The sequence below is a fragment of the Mus caroli genome, unplaced genomic scaffold, assembly GCF_978045245.1.
Source record: "Mus caroli unplaced genomic scaffold, Mus_caroli_1 scaffold_2, whole genome shotgun sequence".
NCBI classification, from domain to species: Eukaryota; Metazoa; Chordata; class Mammalia; order Rodentia; family Muridae; genus Mus; species Mus caroli.
This window is the reverse complement of record NW_028227257.1, coordinates 144648625-144672834: the sequence shown is the minus strand read 5'-3', so window position 1 is coordinate 144672834 and position 24210 is coordinate 144648625. Positions and strand designations below refer to the sequence as shown.

At 48.3% G+C, this 24210-nt stretch overlaps 1 protein-coding gene across 2 annotated transcripts; it reads left to right on the top strand.

The window, feature by feature from the left end:
• Positions 1 to 2100: 2100 nt before the first annotated feature.
• On the top strand, positions 2101 to 23954 carry Ptgs1 (prostaglandin-endoperoxide synthase 1). 2 transcript variants are annotated; one of them, XM_085834972.1, is made up of 11 exons: positions 2101 to 2213; positions 2312 to 2410; positions 8864 to 8980; positions 9316 to 9456; positions 9625 to 9768; positions 12264 to 12445; positions 12546 to 12625; positions 14388 to 14659; positions 16697 to 16983; positions 20736 to 20883; positions 22661 to 23954. In XM_085834972.1, exons 1-11 carry the CDS (start codon positions 2207 to 2209, stop codon positions 23014 to 23016), a joined length of 1833 nt encoding a protein of 610 aa, XP_085691098.1. In that variant the 5' UTR covers positions 2101 to 2206; the 3' UTR covers positions 23017 to 23954. The 2 variants fall into 2 exon arrangements, with proteins under 2 accessions (XP_085691098.1, XP_021006830.1); XM_021151171.2 differs by having other exon boundaries at positions 2102 to 2213; positions 12542 to 12625; positions 14413 to 14659.
• The last annotated feature ends 256 nt before the right edge of the window (positions 23955 to 24210 follow it).

Sequence of the window (24210 nt, the reverse complement as noted above, 5' to 3'; positions counted from 1 at the left end):
ACAATGGAGTACTACTCAGCTATTAAAAAGAATGAATTTATGAAATTCCTAGGCAAATGGATGGACCTGGAGGGCATCATCCTGAGTGAGGTAACCCAATCACAAAAGAACTCACACAATATGAACTCACTGATAAGTGGATATTAGCCCAGAATCTTAGAATACCCAAGATATAAGATTTGCTAAATACATGAAACTCAAGAAGAACGAAGACCAAAGTGTAGACACTTTGCCCCTTCTTAGAATTGGGAACAAAACACCCATGGAAGGAGTTACAGAGACACAGTTTGGAGCTGAGACGAAAGGATGGACCATCTAGAGACTGCCATATCCGGGGATCCATCCCATAATCAGCCTCCAAACGCTGACACCCTTGCATACACTAGCAAGATTTTGCTGAACTCAGTTTTCTTGATTCCCAGGCTAAGTCTCCTCCCTCCAGGGTTAGGGCTGAGCTAGTTAGCATTTGTTTTCACTACAGGACAGAGGTCTGGGAGTGAGCTACAGGTGTGGTGACTCCTTGGGTCCAGGCCCAGAGTGAGGGCAGACCGGGGAGTGGAGGATGAGACTCATGCCAGCTCTTCTTTTATTTCTTGGTCACCAGAAGAACCTCAGCTTTCCTCCCGGATCTCATAATTTTGCTGACAACCACTTGACCCACACCTCCTTGCCCAGCTGGCTGGCTACCAGAGGGGTCTTAAATCTGGGGATGTGGAGAAACTGAAGCTGGTCTCAGTATCCCAGGGCCCCAGTTCCTCCCCTGGTCTGTCCTGGCTTGCTCTGTGTCCCTAGAGCAGTTTTTGTCCCAGTAGAGCATGGGAACAGCTCTGGTTTGGAAGCAGGAGAGGCATCCCATCAGGCCCCACCTCTCCTACCTGTTCCTTTCCTGAGCCCAGAAATGCCGGAGAGAGCCAGCACAAGGATGAATGGGCCCTTCCACCAAGCCATGCCTCTGGGTGTGGGCGTGGGCAGAGGGCGTGCTGGGAAAACTGAGGGAGAGAGCTGGCAAGGAAAAGGACCAGGACACTGTGGCTTTGCTCCTATTCTCTGCTCCTTCTAGGCTCAGTTTCCCCCACTGTACAAAGGAGCCAATGACCCAAAGGCTTAGGTCCTATAAGGCTGGCAAGTGGCCATTCAGCTGGAGGGTGGCATTTGGCCAGCCCTGGCATCTAAGTTAGGGCAACTTTGAAAAAGGTTCTCTGACCACAGAGTAGCCGCTGCCACATGGGATCTGTATATTTTTCTATGTTTTTTTTTAATGTATCATTAATTTTATTTTGTATAAGGATAAAATATACAAATATTATAATTTTCTTTTAAAACAACTCCCCTCACCTTTAACTACCAGTAAACAAAATTGCTTTATGCCATACATACTTTTTGATATCGACTTTATATGTATCTTTTAAAAAATTTATTTTTTAATTTAATTTAATTTTTTACTTAATTCACTTTACATCCCACTCACTGCCCCCTCCCTGCCATCCCCTCCCAAAATCCTTCCCCCACTCCCTCCACTACACTTCTCCTCTGAGTAGGTGGGGGCCCCCTGGGTATCCCTCACTGCCTAGGGTGGTTTTGCATGTCCATTTTATAAATAAATACACCAAGGAACAGCAAGGACTAAATGTGAGCCAACTGGCAGGCTGTGTATTAGGAATGTAAATTACAGCTCCTCATGTCTGACCTGGCCTCTGCTTGCTCAATGGGGAAGGAAGCTCTTCTGTTGGCTGGCAGGAGTGGCAGTAGCGTGTTTTCCATGCAGGACCCCGTGTGCAGGCTGGGCTGGACTGCATGGCTTCTCACCTCCTTGCTCCTCATCCTCTTCAAGCAAGCTATGGTTCAAACCAGCCTCTTCCATCATTTGTTCTGCCCACAAGCCTTGTCCTCCTTCGTGCCCATCCTCAGAGAGCCTCAGTTTGCTATATCCCAAATGGATGCATTTCTGACACTGTAAAAAGGTCTTGCACCTCAAGGATCGTGAGTTATGGTCTGAGCAGTCACCATGCAGTAATTAATAAAACGTCTTGGCTAAGGCTGGAGCAGAGGAAGTTGGCCGACGGCCTGTCAGAGGTGACAACTGGAGGGAGGAGTGGGGGTGGAGCCGTGAGATGGGTGGGAGGGGACCTGCCAGTGCTGGGGCAGTGCTGGATTTGCACCCGAGGAGCCAGCCGTTGGCATTGCACATCCATCCACTCCCAGAGTCATGAGTCGTGAGTCCGACCCCAGTGGTGCCCCCACGCGCCCCGGAATTCGGTGGCCTGCAGGCGGAGTCTTGAACGCTAGGCTCAACTCTCTCTTCCTTCTGCAGGAAGGAGTCTCACGCTCCGGTTTCCCCTGCTGCTGCTCCTGCTGCTGCTGCCGCCGACACCCTCGGTCCTGCTCGCAGATCCTGGGGTGCCCTCACCAGGTAGGTGCACACCCCCCCCCAACGATGCCCGTGAAAATTCCAAGTCTTGCGCCGTGGGCTTGGTCCATCTCCCTTCCAGGCGGACTCCCTGAAAGGGGAACCTTTCTGCTCGCGGTGCCGGGGAATAGGGTGTTGAGGTTATGGAACGGGGTCCCTGGAGAACGGCTAGGGCCTACCTGGGAGCTCTCTGGCACACAGCCCACTGAGATCCCAAGTCGGCAGGGGAAGTAGAGACAGGTTCTTTAACTTCTCACCTGATATGTGGTCCGACTTTCCAAGCAGCCTCTGTACCCACCCCCGGCCCCCGCCCCCCAGAACTCGGCGGTTTCCTGTAGGGGCTCCTTGGGGAGGAAGCAGCAGACGCCAAGGGGAAGGCGTGCTGGACACTGAGTTCCTTTTCTTTAGCCTCTAACTTTTGGGGAGTCTATCTTAACGCTCAACGGTAGATACAGGGGTGGGGGTGGGGGACACCAGCTATCCTGGGAATGGGGAAGTGGGTACATAGTGACCAGGAAATTGAGGTTCAGTAGGTGCGATAACAGCCCCAAGTCACATAATGCATAGTGGGCTCAGGGTTTGAATCCAGGATTAGCCTAATCCAGTCACTCTCAATACCTGCAGTGGTTCCAAAGAAGCCAGTTCTGCAATTCTGTCCCGCTTCTCTCCCTCAGGGCAGAACCAGGTTCTAGGAAAGAAAATTAATTTACTCCCCTCCCCCACCCCCATACTTTCTTCCTCTGCCCTCCACCTTTCCTTCCTCTCTTTACAAATTGGATGCCCATCTGTAAAATGGGGTCAAGAAAGGTTGGCAGTAGGGGAAAGGGAGGGATACTACAGGGCCTTGGAACTCAGAGGACAGAGTAGCCTGAGAATCACAGCAGGCTTCCTGGAGGATGGGGTTTGAGTGAGAAAAAGAACTGGGGACACCTGTGCTAGGAAGGAGACAGTCTGGGTTTTTGGAAAGGAAGCCATTTGTGATCCAGCACTGCAGTTTACCAAGATTAGTTGTGCTTGCCTTTTCTTTGGTGCTCACAGCAGCCTTGTGGGAGGCAGATGCGTTAGATCCATTTTATAGATCAGAACTTTGAGAGGCTCAGGAATTGGGGCCACTTGTTGGAGTCCCCACAGTGAGCTGATGGTAGAGCCAAGGCTGACATGTTGGCCATGCTGGCTTTCAGTTTCAGGATGAGTCCAGCTCTCACCTGACCCTCCACCCTGTGAGGACCTGGTGTTCATGCACCTGTCTTCCTTGCTGGGACTCTTTCAGGGAAAGAGTAGAGTTCAGCTTGGAGGGCAAAGCTGTGCCAGGGAATCCACAAATGTTCAAGCTCATCCCTTCCAGACCCTGGGCTTGGCTTGGTGTCCTCCCTTTAGCCAGGGAGTAGGCATGACTTGGTGACCCAAGCTGCGCCTGACTGGAGCCATGGTGTCCCCTTTGCCTATAGTCATATTGCAAGTGCTGGAGTGGAATTTTTCTGTTTTGCATTCCAAGGGCTTTTTCTATTTGTGCCTTTGGCTGAGGCCTGGTGACACAGAGGTCACAGTCTGATGTGGAGTGATGTAGGTGCCCAGAGTGACGTTGGAGTCCACAGTCTGATGGTGGAGATAGGCGCCAGCAGATTGTTAAGTAGGAGAGTGAGGGCTGTGGCGAAGGGTGAGAGAGAAGTATAAAGATGTCAAAGAGGGAGTATTGACCCTGTGTTGGTTAGGGGCTGCAGGCTGCTTTAAAGGATGATGGCTTTTGTCTCTCGTTGGGTGGGGGGGATGGCATCCTATTTGAGCTCAAGGCTGTGTGCTGGGGATTTATAGTGTTCAAATGCTTGCCTTCCAGTGTGTGTGTGTGTGTGTGTGTGTGTGTGTGTGTGTGTGTGTATGTAACAGGTCTCTCTTTGTAGCTCTGGCTGTCCTGGAACTCACTATGTAGAACAGGCTAGTCTTTTTTTTTTATTAGATATTTTCTTTATATACATTTCAAATGCTATCCCAAAAGTTCCCTATACCCTCCCTCCTCCCTGCTCCCCTACCCACCCACTCCTGCTTCTTGGCCCTGGCGTTCCCCTGTATTGGGGCATATAAAGTTTGCAATACCAAGGGGCCTCTCTTCCCAGTGATGGCCGACTAGGCCATCTTCTGCTACATATGCAGCTAGAGATACAAGCTCTGGGGGTACTGATTAGTTCATATTGTTGTTCCACCTATAGAGTTGCAGACCCCTTGGGTGCTTTCTCTAGCTTCTCCATTGGGGGCCCTGTGTTCTATCTTATAGATGACTGTGAGCATCCACTTCTGTATTTGCCAGGCACTGGCATAGCCTCCTACGAGACAGCCATAACAGGGTCCCTTCAGCAAAATCTTTCTGGCATTGTGCAATAGTGTCTGGGTTTGGTGGCTGATTAAGGGATGGATCCCCGGGTGGGGTAGTCTCTGGATAGTCCATCCTTTCGTCTTAGCTCCAAACTTTGTCTCTGTAACTCCTTACATGGGTATTTTGTTCCCTATTCTAGAACAGGCTAGTCTTGAACTCACAGAGCTCCACTTGCCTCTGTCTCCCTAGTGCTGGAATTAAATAAGTGTGCACCAGCATGCCTGGCCCATTTATGTGCCCAGGGAGAGGGCATGGCCTGGTGAGTAGAGCTGTGAGCCAGGCTTAGAAGCCTGAGGCTAGGCTGACTCCTGCATGTGGGGTGAGACTTGAACACAGGCCAAAGCCTCCTTGTGTCTTTCTCGGCTTCTCCTATCTTCAGCCCCAGCTAGGTAGGTCTGTGTACCTGGAGGGCCTTACTTTCCTGCTAGAGGTGGCTACTTGGGCCTGCCATGGAGGTGTCTGCCCTGGATCTGCCTACAGGCATGGTGTCAGGGAGGACCCAAGTCTGGCTACTCAGGCTTGCTTTCCTCTTGGACGCCAGGCCCCTGGAACTTCTGTAAATATTATTCTTAGAAGATTTGGATGCAGCCTTTTCTGCCTGATGTTGTCCACACATCCTGGAGAACTCGGTGTTCCCTAGCTGTACCTGTTCCATGCCCTGCTTGGCTGTGAGTCCAGATCCCCCCTCCCCCCCCAACCTTTGGGCTGGAGGACATCTTACCCCAATCTATGGATGGGTTTTAGAGTCGGGACATCTTGGTCAGGGGTTATCTGGGGGAATGTGGGTTGGCTGCCTTGACCTTCAGGTCTGTGTTTTGCAGCACCATGGTGGCAGTCCATCGTCCTGCTTCATGAGTGGCTGAAGCTCAGTGGGAATGGTCGCAGGGTTCTGGGCTGAGGGTAGGGGAATGATGGAAAAAATTTAGAGGCCCATCTTGGCTTCCCCTAGAGTACAGACAGGGTGGGGAGTCCCTTTGAGATACCCGCTCTCCCTACTTATGGAACAGACAGGAAAACAAGGCCCTAAGTGTGGAAGGCACTTGTTCATGAATATGGCCAGGGACAGCATCACTTCTCAGTTCATCTTTCCTCTACTCTTCTTCCTTGGTAGCTGACTTGTGCTTGAACGTGGGTCACTGGAATTAAATTAGAATGTATGCCTGTACCTCCTAGTGCTCTCCTCGGATGGCTCCTTAGTTCCATCAAGAAAGACAGGTGGTCTCTGTAGAGAGGACCTCTCTGTAGTTGGCCAGAGAGCTGGGTAGTCTCAGTAGAGAGATCTCCTCTGCTGCTTAGAGGAGTGGGTGGGCATGGGGATCATGCAGAGGCGAAGCCAGAGTTCCTGTTGAGTGCTGGAGGTCGGCTTCTGGCAGGAAGCTGAGGCACAGTTTCTCACATTCACCTTGTTTACAGCTGACCTTGAAGAAACAGCAGCATCTTTAGCCTTTGGATCATCATGACTGTTGTATCCTTCCCCTAAAGCCAGCCCCAGACATCCCAAGATGAGTCAGGCAGGGTGAGGGAAGGAGGTTTAAATTTTGGTTCTGCAGCCTGGAAGCTGTGGGGCTTGCGTGTAAGCCTCTTGCCTTCCCTGAGTCTAGACTTCCTCCTTGTGCAATGGGAGGCTCACGTGCGTGTCTTCCTGCTAGGTGCTGGATGCTCAGTCAGTGACAGCCCCATTTTCCCCAGCCTGGAGGCCACAGTCAGCATGACCACTGGCACCCGGTCTCATCTCCATACACTTTCATATCCCGAGGAGCTCCTGTGGTTGTTGTCCCTGCCCAAAAGGACTTTTCCTGTCCTGGGGTAGCTGGTGTTTATGGAAAGAGAGTTGGGAGGAGGGAGGGCAAGCTGGCCACAATTTGGTTGGGAGGGAGGGAGGGCCCTCTTTTGGATTGAGGTGGGGCATGACATCCCAATGACATCAGGAGGCCTCACAGCTTGCCTCAGGGGGCTGCTGGGAGGATGAAAGCTTCTCTCTGGCCAGCAGGGGATGGCTAGTCTCATCACGCTATTTTGTTAGTTCCACACACATTTGTTAAGCTTCGGTCACTAGCAGTTTCCTGAAAGCAGATGGGACAAGCCCAGGCTGTGAGCCCAGCCCAATGGGGAGATGAATGTCTGGGAAGGTGTGGCCTTCTCTCAGGGTAGAGAACAGAGAGGAAGACTTGGAGAGCCTTGGGCAGAGGGCAGAGGGCAGAACAGGATTCCTTGGGGGAAGGCTGGAAGATGTGTGAAGGAGAAACGTAGGCTAGGTTAGGGTGGGGTGAGGGAGGGTTGCTGTAGACCCTTTGAGATTCAGAACCCTTTGAGACTTCTGCTGAGGTAGAAGTAGGAAACTGGGGCCAAGAGGAGCCCCTTCCTTCCGTCTCTGCCTTTTGAGTAGTAGGAGTGTATTGTTGGTAAGTGAGAGCCTTAGGCTGGAGTGGAAGGTGGGGGTGGCTAAGCTCACAGCAGGTGAGCTGAACTTGACCAATGATCAGAGAGAAGGGTTCCAGACCTGCCAGGCTGAAAGTGGATTCAGGTATCTTTGATCTTTCTGGGACTGTAATGAGCTGGGGGCAAATTTGGGGACGTGGACCTCTGGGGTCCTGGCAAGTCTCATCTCTGGGTCTTGTTGCCAGATCTGCCTGTGCAGCTTGGAAAGGCTGTTTTTTGTCCAGCCTTGTTCCCCCTGGCCTCTCTCTTCTATACTTCTGCCAGAGATCACAAAAATGTCATTGTGGGGTTGTTCAAACAAAAACTATTTGCATGCATGGACCATATGCTTTTTGCTGGTATGTGTGTGGTGATGGTGGTTCTGGGGGCATCTGGAGGCCCCTGGAGGTGGAAGGGAGGGTGCTGTACTGCTGAAGTGAGCCTCTGAGGTGAGGACACAGGCCTTCCAATGCTGGCCTCCTTAATGATTGGCCAGTTCATGCCAGGCTACTCCAACTTCTTGCCACCCTCTTGACCCTAATCATCACTCACACAATGTCAAAGCTCTCTATGGTGTTGGCTCTATGCCCAGAAAGAGCCTTGTTCACAGAAAAGATTTTGACGTTTTTGTGTAAGCCAAAGCAAGGTACCTCCTGCCCGGAGCCAGGAGTCTGCCAGGTTTTGCTCTGCTTTTGGCAAAGCCTCTATCTCTTCCCGAGCCCCAGTTTTCCTGACTGAGCAGTACGCGAAGGCAGGGCTAGACCTGGATGGATTGAGTGACTGTTTAACTTGGTTGCTGAAGAGTACCTGAGGCCACAGAGATATAGAAAGAGAGCGGCAGTCAGAAGGATGGGACTTAGACACAGGGAGGGGCTTTTCTTGTTGGGGGTTCTATGAGGTAGGAGTAGGGAAGAAGGGAGGTCGATGCAAGAGTTTACACACCGCTGTCTCAGATTTTCCAGCCAGGCTTCTTGTGATTTCTCTGTGTTTGACTTCTTCAAGATCTTAGGGTGTAGACCACAGCTCCACTTAGGTCAAGTCTTTGCTTTTCAGGGCAGCTGAGATCCCCCTCCTGGTCTCTTGTATTTTATCCTTGATTCTGCAAAACCTCTTTCCTGGAATTGATTGCTGAGTTTGGGGAGAAGGGGTGGAGAGGAAGTGAAGACATGGACAGTTGGCCTGCTATGACCATTTCCTGGTGACCTTTTCTGGCCTTATTTTCTTCATCTGCAAAGTGGGCATAATGAAGCCTGATGTCCCCTCCCTTCTGCAGAGATGGAAGGCTAGGCAGATCCTGTGTTTCTAATATCTGGGTGCTCACAACCTAGGCGCTCATCTGGTAGAAACCTTCCCATACCCTGGCCTCCTCTCTGAAGCCCACAAACATGGCGTTTGTCACTAGGCTATGCCAAGGCAGGAAGTGGGGCCCATAGCACATTGTCTTATCAGCTGTTTCCTAGCTTCAGCTCCACCAGCTTGGCTCTGGTCTCTTTCCCTGACTATTTTCATGGTAGCAGGGAGGGATTGAGAACTTTCCCTTGGGCCCCTAGCATGAATTGGGCTGGAGGTCCAGGGCAGAGGGTGGAGTTTCCGTCTATGGTGTAGGAGTGGGGCAGGGCGGGTCAGGAGGCTAATTGAGGGTATCTCTAATACCTGTTTATCACCCACAGTCAATCCCTGTTGCTACTATCCGTGCCAGAACCAGGGTGTCTGTGTCCGCTTTGGCCTCGACCACTACCAGTGTGACTGTACTCGCACGGGCTACTCGGGCCCCAACTGTACCATCCGTGAGCAAGACCTCCAGTCCCCAACTCTCCTGCTCCCTGAGATCATCTCTATACCCCCACACCTGCCTTTTTTTTTCTCTGACCATGGCGTCTTTCCCCTCCTTGTCTGGCTTTGATCCATGTTCCCACATGAGCTCTTTTCTTAGTCCCTTCCCACCCTGTGGTAGTTCTTCATGCTCGGTGTCCCTTGTCTTATTCTGGGTCCTGGCTCTTTCATGTGTTATCACTCCTAAGGATACTTCCTATAGACTCCTGTTTGGTCCCTATCCTCTCACCGTGGGTTGCTCAGGTGTTTCCAGAAGGGATGGACTCAGTGACTCCCACTTTCCCTGCAGCTGAGATCTGGACCTGGCTTCGGAATTCTCTGCGGCCCAGCCCCTCGTTCACCCATTTCCTGCTGACACATGGATACTGGCTCTGGGAATTTGTGAATGCCACCTTCATCCGAGAAATACTCATGCGCCTGGTACTCACAGGTGGGTGTGGGGCTGGCCCCTCTAATCTGGGGAACCTGGCATTTGATAAAAGCAGTGGGTGGAGAAACTAAGATTGCCAGATAAATCAAGGGCCGGCATGGGAGGAGGCAGGGAAGTGGGGTGTAACTGATGTGGGAACAGCCTGTCGTCATTATTTTTGTTCTGCAGTGCGGTCCAACCTTATTCCCAGCCCTCCGACCTACAACTCAGCGCATGACTACATCAGCTGGGAGTCCTTCTCCAATGTGAGCTACTATACTCGCATTCTGCCCTCTGTACCCAAAGACTGCCCCACACCCATGGGGACCAAAGGTAAGAAAGGGGCTGTGGCAAGGAACTAGCTTGGGTTTTCCTCTTCAGGCAGAGCAGGCAGGAAAGCCATTTCTGACCCATTTCTTAGATGGGTAAAGCAATGCAAGACAGCATGTCTAGGATCAAGGAAAGGCAGAAAAGGCAACTAAGCGTCATGCCTATGGTGACAAAGAAAGTCAGAGGCAGAGGCTGACTATGGTTATCATGGTACCCCAGGGTGTCTGTCTGCTTCATCCTGATGAAGGGGATTATGTTGGGTGGTTAACTTGAAGCTGAAATGGAAGAAGGAAGGAGTAGGGTTCCCTGTTCTGGGTGCTAACTCAGCTTGATGCTTTATTACTAGAGTTCCCAGGCTCTACCAAGGCTGGGAACAAAGAGTGTCTCTTTTTTTTTTTTTTCTTTAGTTACCCAAGACCCATTTGGCCTCTTGGGCTTCCTTTTCACTCTGTTTCGAACTATTTAGAGACCTTTGTGGTTACCCAGCTCAGAACCAACCATATTCGCCATAGATAGGGACTGGCTGCTCAATCCAGCGGTGCTGTTGTTATACTTGCTGCCATATGGTGTCGCTGTTGGACACAAGTCCCATACAGCCTTGTAGTCTTGCACACCCTGAAGCTTAGGTGTGCACTGATGTCCCTGCTTGGGTCTCTGGGATGCTACATTGATGGTTTTCATTCACACGGTTAGCTGCTATTCCCCAAATATGGCCAGTGCCACTGAAATATCTGATTCCTTCCAACACTGCAGGAATCAATCCTTCCCAAGGATGGTTCTAAAGTATAAGGTAGATATTGCTCTCTCTGTTTTCTTCTGGCATGATTCCTGAGGAGTCCAGTTGACCATGTTAATCCACATCTATTGACCCTGAGCCTTCAACTCAGGGCTTCACATGTGGTGTAGTGAAGGAACGCCTTTACCAGTAGGGAGGAAAGTCCTGTTGTCTCTTTTTGTGAGGGCAGTAGGCAACAGCTCCTCCAACATGGACATAATCAAGGAAGACATTTTACTTTGTAATGTCTTGGCTGACTCCTGCTTCATGATGACTCGTCTTTACCCCAGGGAAGAAAGACTGACATTGCTTAAACTAGGCAAAGTATAGCCAATTTTGTAGCTGAAGTTTTTTACCAGGACACAGCCACAGTTGTGCCTGCTGCCCATGGCTGTGCGTGTGGTATAAGAACAAGAAAGCACAGATCTGAGAAAGACCACACACCCTGTTGGGCTTATCTCCTTTCACACCACTCCTCAGGTCCACTGTGTCAAATACCATCACCCTGTTTTATGGAGGTTCATAGATGAGAGGGCTTGTCTCTGCTCACACAGTTAACAAATAGCATTGCCAGTTGTAAGCACAGGTTACTTTGCTCCAGGATAATGGGGTCTATCATATTCAATTTTAAAAATAGATTTATTTTTATTTTATGTGTATGAATGTTTCCCCTGCATTTCCTGCACTATGTGTGGATATGGGGCCTACAGAGGCCAGAAGAGGGCATTAGATTCCCTGGACCTGGAGTTAGGGATAGTTACAAGCTGCCATGAAGATGCTGGGAACCAAACTGGGTCCTCTGGAAAAGCTGCCAGTGCTTTTAACGACTGATTCATCTCCCCAGACTCCAACTCTATGTTTTGTTGCTGTTATCTTATTATGGGAAAGCTGAAAATGCACACAAAAGTTGAGAGGAAGGGATGGAGAATCATGTTCTGGTTTCAGCACGACCCACATTTACCCAGCCTTACTTCATCTAGCCCCGCCCCCACCCTTTGATCTCATTATGAAAACCTAGGTAGTTTGGAACTTCATGTAGACCAGGCTGGTCTTGAACTCATAGAGGTCTGCCTGCCTTGCCTCCTGAGTGCTGGGATTAAATCCATGTTCCACAACACTACATTGCTCCACTTTTCATTTTTTAATGGAGTTTTTAAAATTTAAAATTAATAAATTATTAATGTGTGTATGTGTATGGGTGTGCATGTGTCATTCTGTGTGTGTGTGTGTGTGTGTGTGTGTGTGTGTGTGTGTGTAGGCCAGAAGACAACTTTGTGGAGTTGGTTTTTTTCCTATCACCATTATGTGGGTTTGGGAGCTTGAGCTCAGATGGTCAGGTCTCTATGCCAGGAGCTTTTATCTCACTGGCTCCTTCTTATGATTTTGAGATATAGTCTCTTTGTGTATCCCAGGCAGGCTTTTAACTAGAGATGTCCTTGCCTCGATCTTCTCATTGCTGGGATTACAGGTGCACACCTATAGGGGATTTAAAAATGAGTTCAAAATATGAGGCATTTCCTTGGCAAATACTTCAAGCTCTTTCTTTTGGTAGAGCAGGTTACAGATTACCTGTGGGGAGGGAGGATTGGCTCTGAGGAGGAGTCTTTGGCCTTCCTGCTTGGGCTAGTTTGCCTGGGGACTTCTGGGAGCTCAGTGATCCTCAGGGCATGTAGGTACAAGCAAGAGCTAGGCATCTTCTGCCCTTTCCTACCTCCCCAACCAGGGAAGAAACAGTTACCAGATGTTCAACTTCTGGCCCAACGGCTGCTGCTGAGAAGGGAGTTCATTCCTGCCCCCCAGGGGACCAACATCCTGTTTGCCTTCTTTGCACAACACTTCACCCACCAGTTCTTCAAGACCTCTGGAAAGATGGGTCCTGGCTTTACCAAGGCCTTAGGCCACGGGGTGAGTATGTGGGGCAGGGAGGGGGGGCTCAGGTGCCACATGCAGGCTATCATCAGAGTCCATGTGATCTGAATGGACTGTTCTCTGACCTTGTAGGTAGACCTTGGCCACATTTATGGAGATAATCTGGAACGACAGTATCACCTGCGGCTCTTCAAAGATGGGAAACTTAAGTACCAGGTAGTGCTGGCATGGGGAGGGGACAGTGGGAAGGGTCTCCCTTGTTCTCTCTTATAAAGATGGCTGGGTAGGCAAATTGAAGAACTACCAGAGTGAAGGAAACCAGGAGGACAGAGAGTAAAGGCTGGGAGGAGTTAACAGGGCAAAAGCAAATAAAGAACGGGATGGATTTCCGTGGCCTCCTGGGGATATTTTCATTTCCTTAGCTGTTTCACTCCCTGGAATGGGCACCATGATGGAACTTGTACACATGACCGAGTCAGTATCCATCTTAGACATGGGCTTAACCATCAAAAAACCATAATCTATCAGGGGTCAAATACAGGGATGCCAAGGTACAGGCAAACCACAGTCCAACAGATCACGAACCTGACTGTCTGGATATGGGTGAACCACAGTGTATACATACATGACTGTCAGGGTGCAGGCTGTAGCAAGATTTCTTGTGTAAACCAGAGCTGTCCAACAGTAGTGTGAGCCTCATATGTAATTCAAATTTCCTAGTGGCTTCAGTAACAAAAGTAAAAAACAGATAAGATGGATTTTAATAGCATACTTTACTTGGGCTGGTAAGATGGCTCAGCTGGTAAAGGCACTTGCCACCAAGCCTGACAGACAGTGTTTGATCCCTGGGAGAGATCTGATTCCTGCAAGTTATCCTCTGACCTCTACAGCTTTGCTTTGATGCCAGGGCGCTCTTGCCTCTGCACACGGACATAAATAAATGTAATACAAAATTAAAAAGGTTCTCATTGGAGATGGCTCTCTCTAGATTTTATAAACTTTGTAATTGAATAAGTAGATTCACAAACCCAGTAGCTGAAACATCAGCTTTAAAAATGTAAAACTATAGGGCTGGAGAAATGAGTCAGCGGTTGAGAGCACCGCTGATCTCGCAGAGAACCTGGCCTTGGTTCCCGGCATCCACATAGAGGCTCTCAACTTCTGTAACTCCAGCTCTAAATGATCTGATGCCCTCTTCTGGCCTCTGTGGCCATACTCACACTGGAGGCATACATACATACATACATACCCATACATACATATATACATACATAGTATACATACAAAAAAAAATCTAAAAAAAAAATCTAAAACAAAATCAAGTAAAATCTAAACTAAATGAAATGAAGTTCTACAGTTTAGTCATATTTGAAGATTTGGAGCCACAGGTGGCTAGTGGCCTTCCACACTGGATTCTGGAAACCTGAAAGATCTGAAGGAAAATTCACTGGGGCATCTTCAGAACGGAGAATGACACTTGCATATGGCTTGGCAGTGTGTGTATTTGTGATACTCTTATGATAACTGCCACCAACCAGTTGGTACCATTAGAGAGTCTGGAGGCTGAGACTGTTCCCCTATGAAGTTAAGGTTGCAAGGGAATTGAGGAAGCCAAGAACAGGCCATGGTAATTTTCTTGCTCCCTAGGGCATTTAGCTGTGAGAAGATTTGGAGGCAGGAAGATCCAGGGATTCCTAAGAGATGTCTGAGTGAGAGGAGGAAAGCTACTGTGGGTGATTCCAGACACCTCTTTAGGGGCGTGTTGTATGGAGGTCTCCCTCTTTCCCTCCTCCTCCCCACTTCCTCTCTCAGAGGTATACTGATTGCTGTGTACCCAAGTGGTAAGGGCAAGAGTTGGCTTAGGGCAGGCACTTAGGGAGCAGCAGGCAGATGGGCCAGGGCTGAGGTAGTAAAGTCGGAACACAGGAGCCGGCTGTGGAGAGCTCCAAGACGGATCTTGGAGGAGGGCCAGAGTCAGGTTGCCAGGCGGCCTCATCCCACAGGTGCTGGACGGAGAGGTGTACCCACCTTCCGTGGAACAGGCGTCCGTGTTGATGCGCTACCCACCAGGTGTCCCGCCTGAAAGGCAGATGGCTGTGGGCCAGGAGGTGTTTGGGTTGCTCCCGGGGCTGATGCTCTTCTCCACGATCTGGCTTCGTGAACATAACCGCGTGTGCGACCTGCTGAAGGAGGAGCATCCCACGTGGGATGATGAGCAGCTCTTCCAGACCACTCGCCTCATCCTTATAGGTGAGCACGTGCCCCGAGAGGCAGGAAAGCAGGCAGGTTAGGACCCTGGTGTTACTGAACCTGGGGAGTCACAGCCTGAGCCCGAGCCAGGTTTGGCTAACCATACTCAGGCCCAGGTCTCCAGGCTGTGGCTTCAGTTCCTACACGCGCTGACTTGCTATGAGCCTAGAAGGAAGGAAGGCTCTGAGTACATTTGATTGGTCACCTCAAACCCCAGTTTGTTTCCCCCTTGTGCTGTACCCAGTTTGGCCTTAAAGTCCCCAGCACACCAGCATCAAACCTCAGCTTACCCTACCCTCAGGAACCCCCAATTTCTCTCTCTCGGTCTATCAGCCTTTGTAGAATTTGGTAGATTCTAGGTGACTCAGGGACAAGATATTTTTGTGTCTCCTACGGGGGTGAGTCCATAACCTAAAATGTCAGATGGTTTCCTGCCTGGACCCTGCACCTCTGTCCAGACCAGGCTCTCCTTGTCTGAGTCATTACCTCTGGGTACAAGTGGGCATGGCTGGTTCCAATTATAGAGGCTAATTCACCGGCTTCTAGAAGAGTTGGTCACTGGGGATAAGAATAGCCAGAGGGAGGACAGGGTGATTCTTCGGAAGTCTGTATAGCCCAGACCTTTACCAGAGAGGCTAGGTCTGTGGGTAAAGGTTGCCCAGCAGGCTGCTGTGTGAAAACACTGTTAATCAGACTCAGGACTTCAGCCGACCCATGTTGACATGGCTGAGGTTGCCAGTCCTATGTCAACAGCACAAATGCCTCTGTTGACCCCTTCTCACATGACCGGATACATGATCATATGGAAATCCCATAGCGATTAATAGTGCCTACAGTTTACAGTCGAGGAAAGTGAGCTTTGGTGAGACAAATAACTTGACTCAAGCTCAGATGCCTACATACCGAGAAGCTAGGATTGGAGCCCAGTTCTGCTAACCGCAAGTCCTGTGGCTCCAGGTCAGTTTACTAAAAAGCCAGTTTATCTGTTGGCTGATTGGTCCAGATAACAGTTTCCTCTAACTATTCAGCTGGCCAGTTTTTATATTGTTCTGGAATGTTCAAACGTAAGTAATCTTTCTTGGCTGTTTGCTTTGTGTATAGCTGCTGACTAAGGGATTAAAGGGAACCCCCTGCCCATGAGATTCTGACATATCTATCAGCACACCAGAAATGTATTACACTTAAACAAATGCTTAGGGCTGGGCTCCCTAGCTGTGTGGGGCTTTCTTTGGCTTCAGCAGCAGCAGCAGCTGTCAGATGCGCTCTCTGAAGCTCTCGTCCCTCACTGAGAACTCTAGAGAAATGACATTCCTCACTAATACAATGCTGTGCTTTTGTATCTTTCAGAGTTTCTCAGCTTAAAAAATTTTTTTGAGACTAAGTCTTTTCATTTAGACCATTCTGGCATCAATGCTGAAACCCTCCTGCCTCAGCACATTTTATGTCCCCCCCCCCCCCCAGTTCTGGGTTTACAGGCTTGGCTTCTCCAGACCCTTGTCGTGGTCTGTAGGAGGGAGGCTACATCAGGGTTGGGAAAATCATTCTTTTTTTTATCTTTTAATTTATTTCAGATATTTTGGTATTTTGGCCTTCATGTATATCTGTGTATCATGTGCCTGGCTGGTGCCCATGGAGGTCAGAAGAAGGCACCAGATCCATCTGAACTGGAGTCACAGATGGTTGTGAGCCACCATGTGGGTGCTGGGAATTGAACTTGGGTCCCTGGGAAGAGCAACCAGTGCTCTTAACCTCTTAGCCATCTCTCTCTCTCTAGCTCATGGAAACCAGTTCTTGAATGACTCTTTTCCTGGGTCTAAGGCCTTCCTATGGAGCAGCAGTGCCTTTGTCTGGGTCTCTCAGTCAAGTCTGAGACAGTTCTGTTTTCACATCCCCTTACAAGGACACAAAGCAGAAGTGACCAAGGGGAGTAAATGAACTCCAGCATCAGCAAGGAGAGGAGAGCAAGCACTTTTCACGAGATGTTCATTTCCCATGCATTGAGCTCTGCTGACCTTGTTTCTTATCTTCCCCTTGTAGGAGAAACCATCAAAATTGTCATCGAGGAGTATGTGCAGCACTTGAGTGGCTATTTCCTGCAGCTCAAGTTTGACCCGGAGCTGCTGTTCCGAGCCCAGTTCCAGTATCGAAACCGCATCGCCATGGAGTTTAACCATCTCTATCACTGGCATCCGCTCATGCCCAACTCCTTCCAAGTGGGCTCACAAGAGTACAGCTATGAGCAGTTTTTATTTAACACTTCTATGCTGGTGGACTATGGGGTTGAGGCACTGGTGGATGCCTTCTCTCGCCAGAGGGCTGGCCGGGTAAGCTTGAGAGAAACAGAGACATCAGGGGTGGGCTCTGGGATACAACAGACCTGGTCCAAACTCCCCAGTTTCTTCGTCTGTGGAATGAACACTCTGTTACTTCTACAGGTGGTTGTAAACATCCCTGTGTGAATTCTCTAATTTAGGTGACAGTGCCAGGTTTTATTAGTTACTTTCATGTTACAAGGACAGAAACCACTCAAAGGAGGAAGGGTTTGGCTTATAGTTTCAGGAGCATTACAGTCCTTCACAGTGAGGAGGCCATGGCAGAGCGGCCCAATCTGTTGTGGCAGCAGGAGCTCAAGGCAGAGGTTATTCACATTACAGCAGAGCAGGAGACAACAAGTTGGGAACCAGGGGCTGAGCTGTACCCCTCAAAGGCTGCTTTCTAGTGGCCCACTTACTTCAGCTTGGCCTCATCTTCTAAAGGTTCCAGCATCTCCAGTAGTGCCACCATTTGAGGAGCTAGTGCTTAAAACAGAAACTTATGGAATACATTTCAGGTTCAAACCATAGCACAGGCATCACACCAGATGCCCAGGATATATATGGTGATGAAGACTGATGTGGTTCGTGGACCCTGTCCCTTTGACATTCATCACGCAGAAGAGAAACAGTCCCGTGGCAGCTAGCATCATTTGAGGACTTGTTGTGTATAAGGGACCATGACAAGTGCTTTCTAATGTCCTCAGAATTCTAAGGACATGTTGAGGACCATAGCATAGAAAGCCATGGTGTCCTGTCAATTCTATGAGCCAGAGTTGAGTTAGGGTGATGGTAAAGATGGGCAGGCATTTCCCATGGAGAGCAGTGAGGCTGGTTTTAGAGGATGATCCTGTTCTTTATGGAGAAGATGGCATGCGCAAAGGCCTGAGGGTCAGAGGGCATAGCCCCTGAAGGACAGGAGGACCTTATTAGGATGTGCTAATATATAAGAAAGTGTCTGCATGAAATGCCTTTTTGAATTCCACATTTCCTATCAGCTGAATTGTCATCCCCCAAATTAGTATACTCTGATCCTAACCCTGAAGACCTCAGAATAACATTTGGAGATATCTTTAAAGAGACACTTAAGACTAACTAGAAAACTGGGACGGGCCCTAATCCAATATGATCTTGTAAGACAAGGAGATTAAGACAGTCTCACCCAGGAAGAAAACCACATGTAGGTACAGGGAGAAAGTGGCCATCTATAGGCCAAAGAGCTCTGCTTCAGAGGGAGCCAAGCACCAGACCCTCTAGTTTGTTCAGTGTGAAGGAAGGAATATGTTTCTGTTTGTCAAGGCACACAAATATATTTTTCTTGGGATTCCTAGCCAACCTCCTCTGAAATCCCTCCTTCTCTACATTTGGAAGCACCCCTATCTTCACCCCAGCTCTCTGGACCCCTCTTTCTCATCTTCAGCCCTCTGTTTCTCTGTCATCTTTGTCTCTCAGCCCTGTTAGAAAGCTGTGGTATCTAGTAGATTTAGATTTCCTCCTGGTAATTTGACTGCAATTAGCATTAGTTTGTTGGCAGGTTTCTGCCCTCTGCTCTCTGTGGCAACATGGGTGTGTTCGAGAAGTGATAGTAGCCTTTGTGTGTGGTTATGTGAGTGTGGAGTGTGTGAAAGGTTTGGGTTTTGAAATTGCCAGAAGATAGCAGGTGTTGCCTCTCAGGATAGTAAAAAGGAGCAGAGATGGACAAAGCAGGGTTTTCTCTAATGTCATTGCGGATGGCTCCTGTCTGGGGTGTTGCCATGGGACCACACTGTGATACTGCTTTGTTCCTTCATCTCCTTTATTTTACCACAACCATATCAGGTGGATGCTCTCACTTTCCCTATTTTTGCATATGAGGAAACACAAACTTAAGTCTGTCCTTGTATTTGTGTACTGGGGCTTTCCGACAAAATGCCTCAGAGCAGGTGGCTGAAGGTAACAGAGATGTACGTATTCTCTCAAGGTTAGGCCGCAGCAGGGTCATGCTAACACTCCCTGGGGCTCTAATGGGAGATCTGTTCCATGTCTTCCCCAGGGTGATCCTACAGTTTCTGGTATTTCTTGGATTGTAGAAGGGTCGCTCAACGGTCTGCCTCCATCACCTTATCACATAGTGTCTTCTCTGTGTCTCTAGGATCATTTAAAAGGGACCACTGGGCTGGGCACAGAGGCACACTCCTGTAATCCCAGCACTCAGGAGGTGGAAGGAGGAAGATCAGGAGTTCAATGTCATTCTAGTTCCATGATGAGTTCCAGGCCAGCCTGAGTTATCTGAGACCCTGTCTCAAAAACCAAACATGAACAAACAAGGCATCACTTCTTGGATTAGGATCTTCCCTAATGAAGCATGACTTTATTTTGCCTACACCCATGAAGACCATATTGTTCTCTTATCCATAGGGAATACATTCTAAGACACCCCCCCGGCACGGATGTTTGAAATAGTAGAGTACTAAACCATATTTACTCCTATACAAACAAACTGCGGTGAAATTTAACTTATAAATTAGGTTGAATTAACTTGAATTAACTTATAAATTAGTAAGAGACATAGTAATAATTGTAAAACAATTTTCTGTAATAAAGTATGTATTGAGGTCTTTCTCAGTGGTATACATTACTCACCCCTCTTGGGATGATGTGGGTTGACATTGTGTCTACACGAGGACATGGGATGTGATGAATGAAATAGGTATAAGATATTTAGTTTATTGCATAAGGGTTACCTGGGTGTAGCCCTCAGCTATCAGGACCGTTGACTTGATAACTAACAGATGCTCTGTGATTGACAGGCCAGGGAGCTTATGCAGTGCAGACATGCTGGACAGGGGGATGAATCACATCCTGGGCAGGATTGAGAGAGTCCTCATTAGATTTCATCACACTACTCAGAATAGCATGCAATTTAAAACTTAGGAATTGTTTGTTTCTGGAATTTTCCATTGAATATTATCAGATCGTAATTGCCTGTGGGTGATAGAAAGTGTGCAAAACTAAGCCACCAATAAGTTGAGACTATTTTCAGCTAAGGTCACGATTGTGGGTGCTGCAGGTTAGACTTTTTAGTGCATCTTTGAGGGGCACAAGTCCAGCCACACAGCTTGGAATGGGTAGAGCTGGGGCTGGACCCACTCTCTGCATGCTGTTCCAAGCTTGCTTTGCTCTGAGCCGTATGATTTCAATTCAGCTATGTTTTTCTTTCCTGCTCAATTATACATGATTATTTCAGGAGAAATAGAACTTCCTTAAAACTGATGCTCCTTAGTTTTTATGACTTTTTATGGGCTCATGTGTGTGTGTGTGTGTGTGTGTGTGAGAGAGAGAGAGAGAGAGAGGTCAGCTGTGTGTGTCACTCTTCTGGAGCTGCCCACCTTGTTTCTTACTTGGTCTGTACCTTACCTAGTGAGCTAGGCAGGCTGTCTAACAGGCCCTGGGGATCTGGAGTCTTCATTTTCATGGGGACTTTTTTTTCTTTCTTTCAATAAAGATGACACTACCTGTTGGTGTGACTCCAAGGAATTCAAGTTACTGGAAAGTGAAGTACTGCACACTTTAGTGTTGAGGAAGCAGGGATGTTGTTGACCTCTAAGTGAGAACAGCAGGGTAGGGCTAGAGCCAGACTGCAGCATCACGATCACTGGGCTACACCATATTCTGTCTTGGTTCAGAAAGAACCGGAGCCTTGGAGTTCTTCTCTTAGACCTTCCACAGGACAGTAAAAGAGTTTGACCTGATTCTGAGACTGACAGCGTGCTAATCTCTTACAGATTGGTGGGGGTAGGAACTTTGACTATCATGTTCTGCATGTGGCAGTGGATGTCATCAAGGAGTCCCGAGAGATGCGCCTACAGTCCTTCAATGAATACCGAAAGAGGTTTGGCTTGAAGCCGTACACCTCTTTCCAGGAGCTCACAGGTAGGTTGCTGCATCCTGGGCATAGTCTCTGCCCTTGAGGCATGTCCAGAAAGTGCAGGAGATCACAAGCAGAGAGACTGGGATGATGCAGGTGTCCAGCATTGTGGCTGAGCATTGTCAGGGAAGACAGTGAATGTGACAGTGGCCTACTGATTGAGAGACACCACTTTCCAGGTGGGTGTGAGGGATAAATAAAAATTTTCCAGGTATAAAATAGAGGGAGGGGGCACTTCAGGTATGACAAAGGGAAAGCCAAAGGATAGAGGTAAGAAAAGTAGGTACCTGTCTGGGAGAATAGTCATAGATGTGGTGGAGCGAGGGGCTTGTCTTGGGTGATGCTAGGTAACAAAGGGAGATTGGCAGTGCACTAGCATCTCAGATGCTGAAGGGTTGGGTTGTATCCTGTCTAGTGGTTCCTAAGTACTGACAAAGATGATAGGAGTATCTGGTTGGTTGGGGGAGTTGTGGTTCAGTCGTTGAGAATTTGCCCAGCATACAAGAGGTCATTGGCTTAACCCCCTTGATAAAATAAGACAAAATAAAATAAAAATAAAAACAAAAACCACATACACATTTATATATACACATACACTCATTTACATACTCACACAGAAACATACATGCCTACGTACTCACACATACACTGTCTCACATACAAACACACACACACATACTCATACCTATAGACATACTCATATACACAAACACACACATGCATACTTAAACACACACACACACACACACACACACACACACACACACATCCCAAATGCTTCTCCTGGAGATCGTGACAAGAATCTGTGTACAGGGGACTGGATAAATGGCTCAGCAGTTAAGAGTATAGATTGCTCTTGCAGAGGACCTGAGTTCAAGTTCCAGTGCCAGCACCTATCTTGGGAAGCTCACAGCTGCCTTTAATTCCACTTAAGGGGATCTAATGCTCTTGTCTGCCACAGGCACATGACTCACATGTACATGCCCACACAGAGACATATATAATTAAAAATAAAATAGGTCTTAAAAGATCTTTATTCTTTCTCCTCCCCCGCCCCCTTTCCCCAAATTTCCCCAGATGTTGGACAGTGGAGTTAGAGTCCTCTTGTCTCCACTGGTGTGACAGACCCTGTACCCATAGGAGGATGGGTTTGAGGAAATAAATGGAGAGAGCCCATGTCTGTCTCTTTTGTCTCATGTGTCCATCATCTGTGGACATGCAATTGTCACAGAGCGGAATAGAGTCTGGGATCAGTAGATGAGCTCCCACAGTCCTGGAACAATCATCTTGATGACTCTCATGAAAAAGGGTTCCAAGGAGCAGAGAGTACGCTGGCTCTGAAGACCTGTGTAAACTTGAACACACACACACACACACATATACACACACACATGACTCTAGGGTAATAGGGCCTGGGCACAGGTAAGGCCTTGAGATCTTACTTGAGGGGATCAAGACATGCTGTTTTCTTCATTTTATGATGGTCTAAGAATTAAGTCCAGAGAATGGGGTGAGTTACTTGAGGTCACAAGCCATTTGGGGACAGACCTAGACTTCTGTCCTCTTTTGTCACTACATAGTCCAGGTTGAAGGGCCTATTTGCTCTTTCTTTCCTAACTATTCCCTGATGACTGCAGGCTAAATTTTAGGATGTTTCCTCTAGTTGCTCAAATTGTTCTTCTGTAGTCTCTGTCATCCCCAGAGAAAAACTAGATCCAGAAGCTTCCATCCCCAGACTGATCTTAAGAAAATCATGAGTGACTGTATCCTCTTGCTCCACAGGAGAGAAGGAGATGGCTGCTGAGTTGGAGGAGCTGTACGGTGACATCGATGCTTTAGAGTTCTACCCGGGGTTGCTGCTGGAGAAGTGCCAGCCCAACTCTATCTTTGGGGAAAGTATGATAGAGATGGGGGCTCCCTTTTCCCTCAAGGGCCTCCTAGGGAATCCCATCTGTTCCCCAGAGTACTGGAAACCCAGCACGTTCGGTGGTGACGTGGGCTTCAACCTTGTCAACACAGCCTCACTGAAGAAACTGGTCTGCCTCAACACCAAAACCTGCCCCTATGTTTCCTTCCGTGTGCCAGATTACCCTGGAGATGACGGGTCTGTCTTAGTGAGACGCTCCACTGAGCTCTGAGGGAGCTGGAAAGCAGCCTCTGGAGGGAGGAGTTTTGTTCCTGAGGAAGACAGTCCTTGATGGGGGTTTTCGTGGCTTGGCATTGTGAGAGCTGATGCTGACACTTGGAACTTTGGGTATTACCCTTGCCTAGAATATTTTGTGATTTTGCCACTTTCGGATGTTGAATTCTTTGTTAACTAAGAAAGTTAGGAGTGGTTTTATCTGGCTCCTCAGAACTTGGCTCCTTGTTGGCAACTCAGAAAGTCAGATTTCTGGTTGATTTGGAATATAGGCTTAAAACTTTATATTATAGGGCAGGGTGTGGTTGCACACACTTTAATCCCAGCACTTGGAAGGCAGAGGCAGTTGGATCTCTGTGAGTTTGAGGCCAGTTTGGCCTATGTAGTGAGTTTTAGGCCAGCCATGGCTGCATAGCGAGACTCTTTCTCAAAACAAACAAACAAACAAACAAACAAACAAACAACAAACAAAGAGCAACTTTAGAATGTAGAATTCCTTAAAAAATCCCTTGAAAGTTAATGGGGTCCTTAATTTTCTTCGTAGAATTTGGAGGCCCCTTCAGAATGTTGACTATCTTACAGGTGACTCAGAAGGTCCTGTTCCTGGTCAATGATCTATAACACGGGCCAAAACATTCCCAACTTGAATGTCTAGAATGTGGAATTGGTTCATTTTCCTGTTCAGTGAAATGGACACAGAACAAAAGAACCCAGTGTCCAGCAAGAATTGCCTTGCCCAAACCTATGTCTACACCAAAGGTCAAGGCAGTAAGGTGTTCTTGGGAGCCACACTTAGACTCTTTCCAAAGATGTGGAGGGAACAGATGGACTCATCTATGATCTTGGTTGGAAACCACCACAGTTCTATACCCATCCGGATCTTTGCTTGTGGCAGCTGATTCTCATGAAGCTAATAAAATTCTTTCTCCAAAGTTGCCTGCTATGTCTCTCTCTAAGTCTCCTCTGCAAGTGAACACTTTCCTCCTACCCACAGGCTAGGTGTGCCGGAGGCGCAGTGGGAGACTTTCCCAGGAGCTTACCCTTGTATGTAAGCCTTCTCTTTGATGCTTCAACCCTCCCTTTGGGCCATAATCAATCTCTGTCAGTCTGTTCATCTAGAATACCTAATTCCCAAACCTTAGAGATGCAGCATCCAGTTTCTGCCAGCTGATTAAGTTGATATCTTCTTATA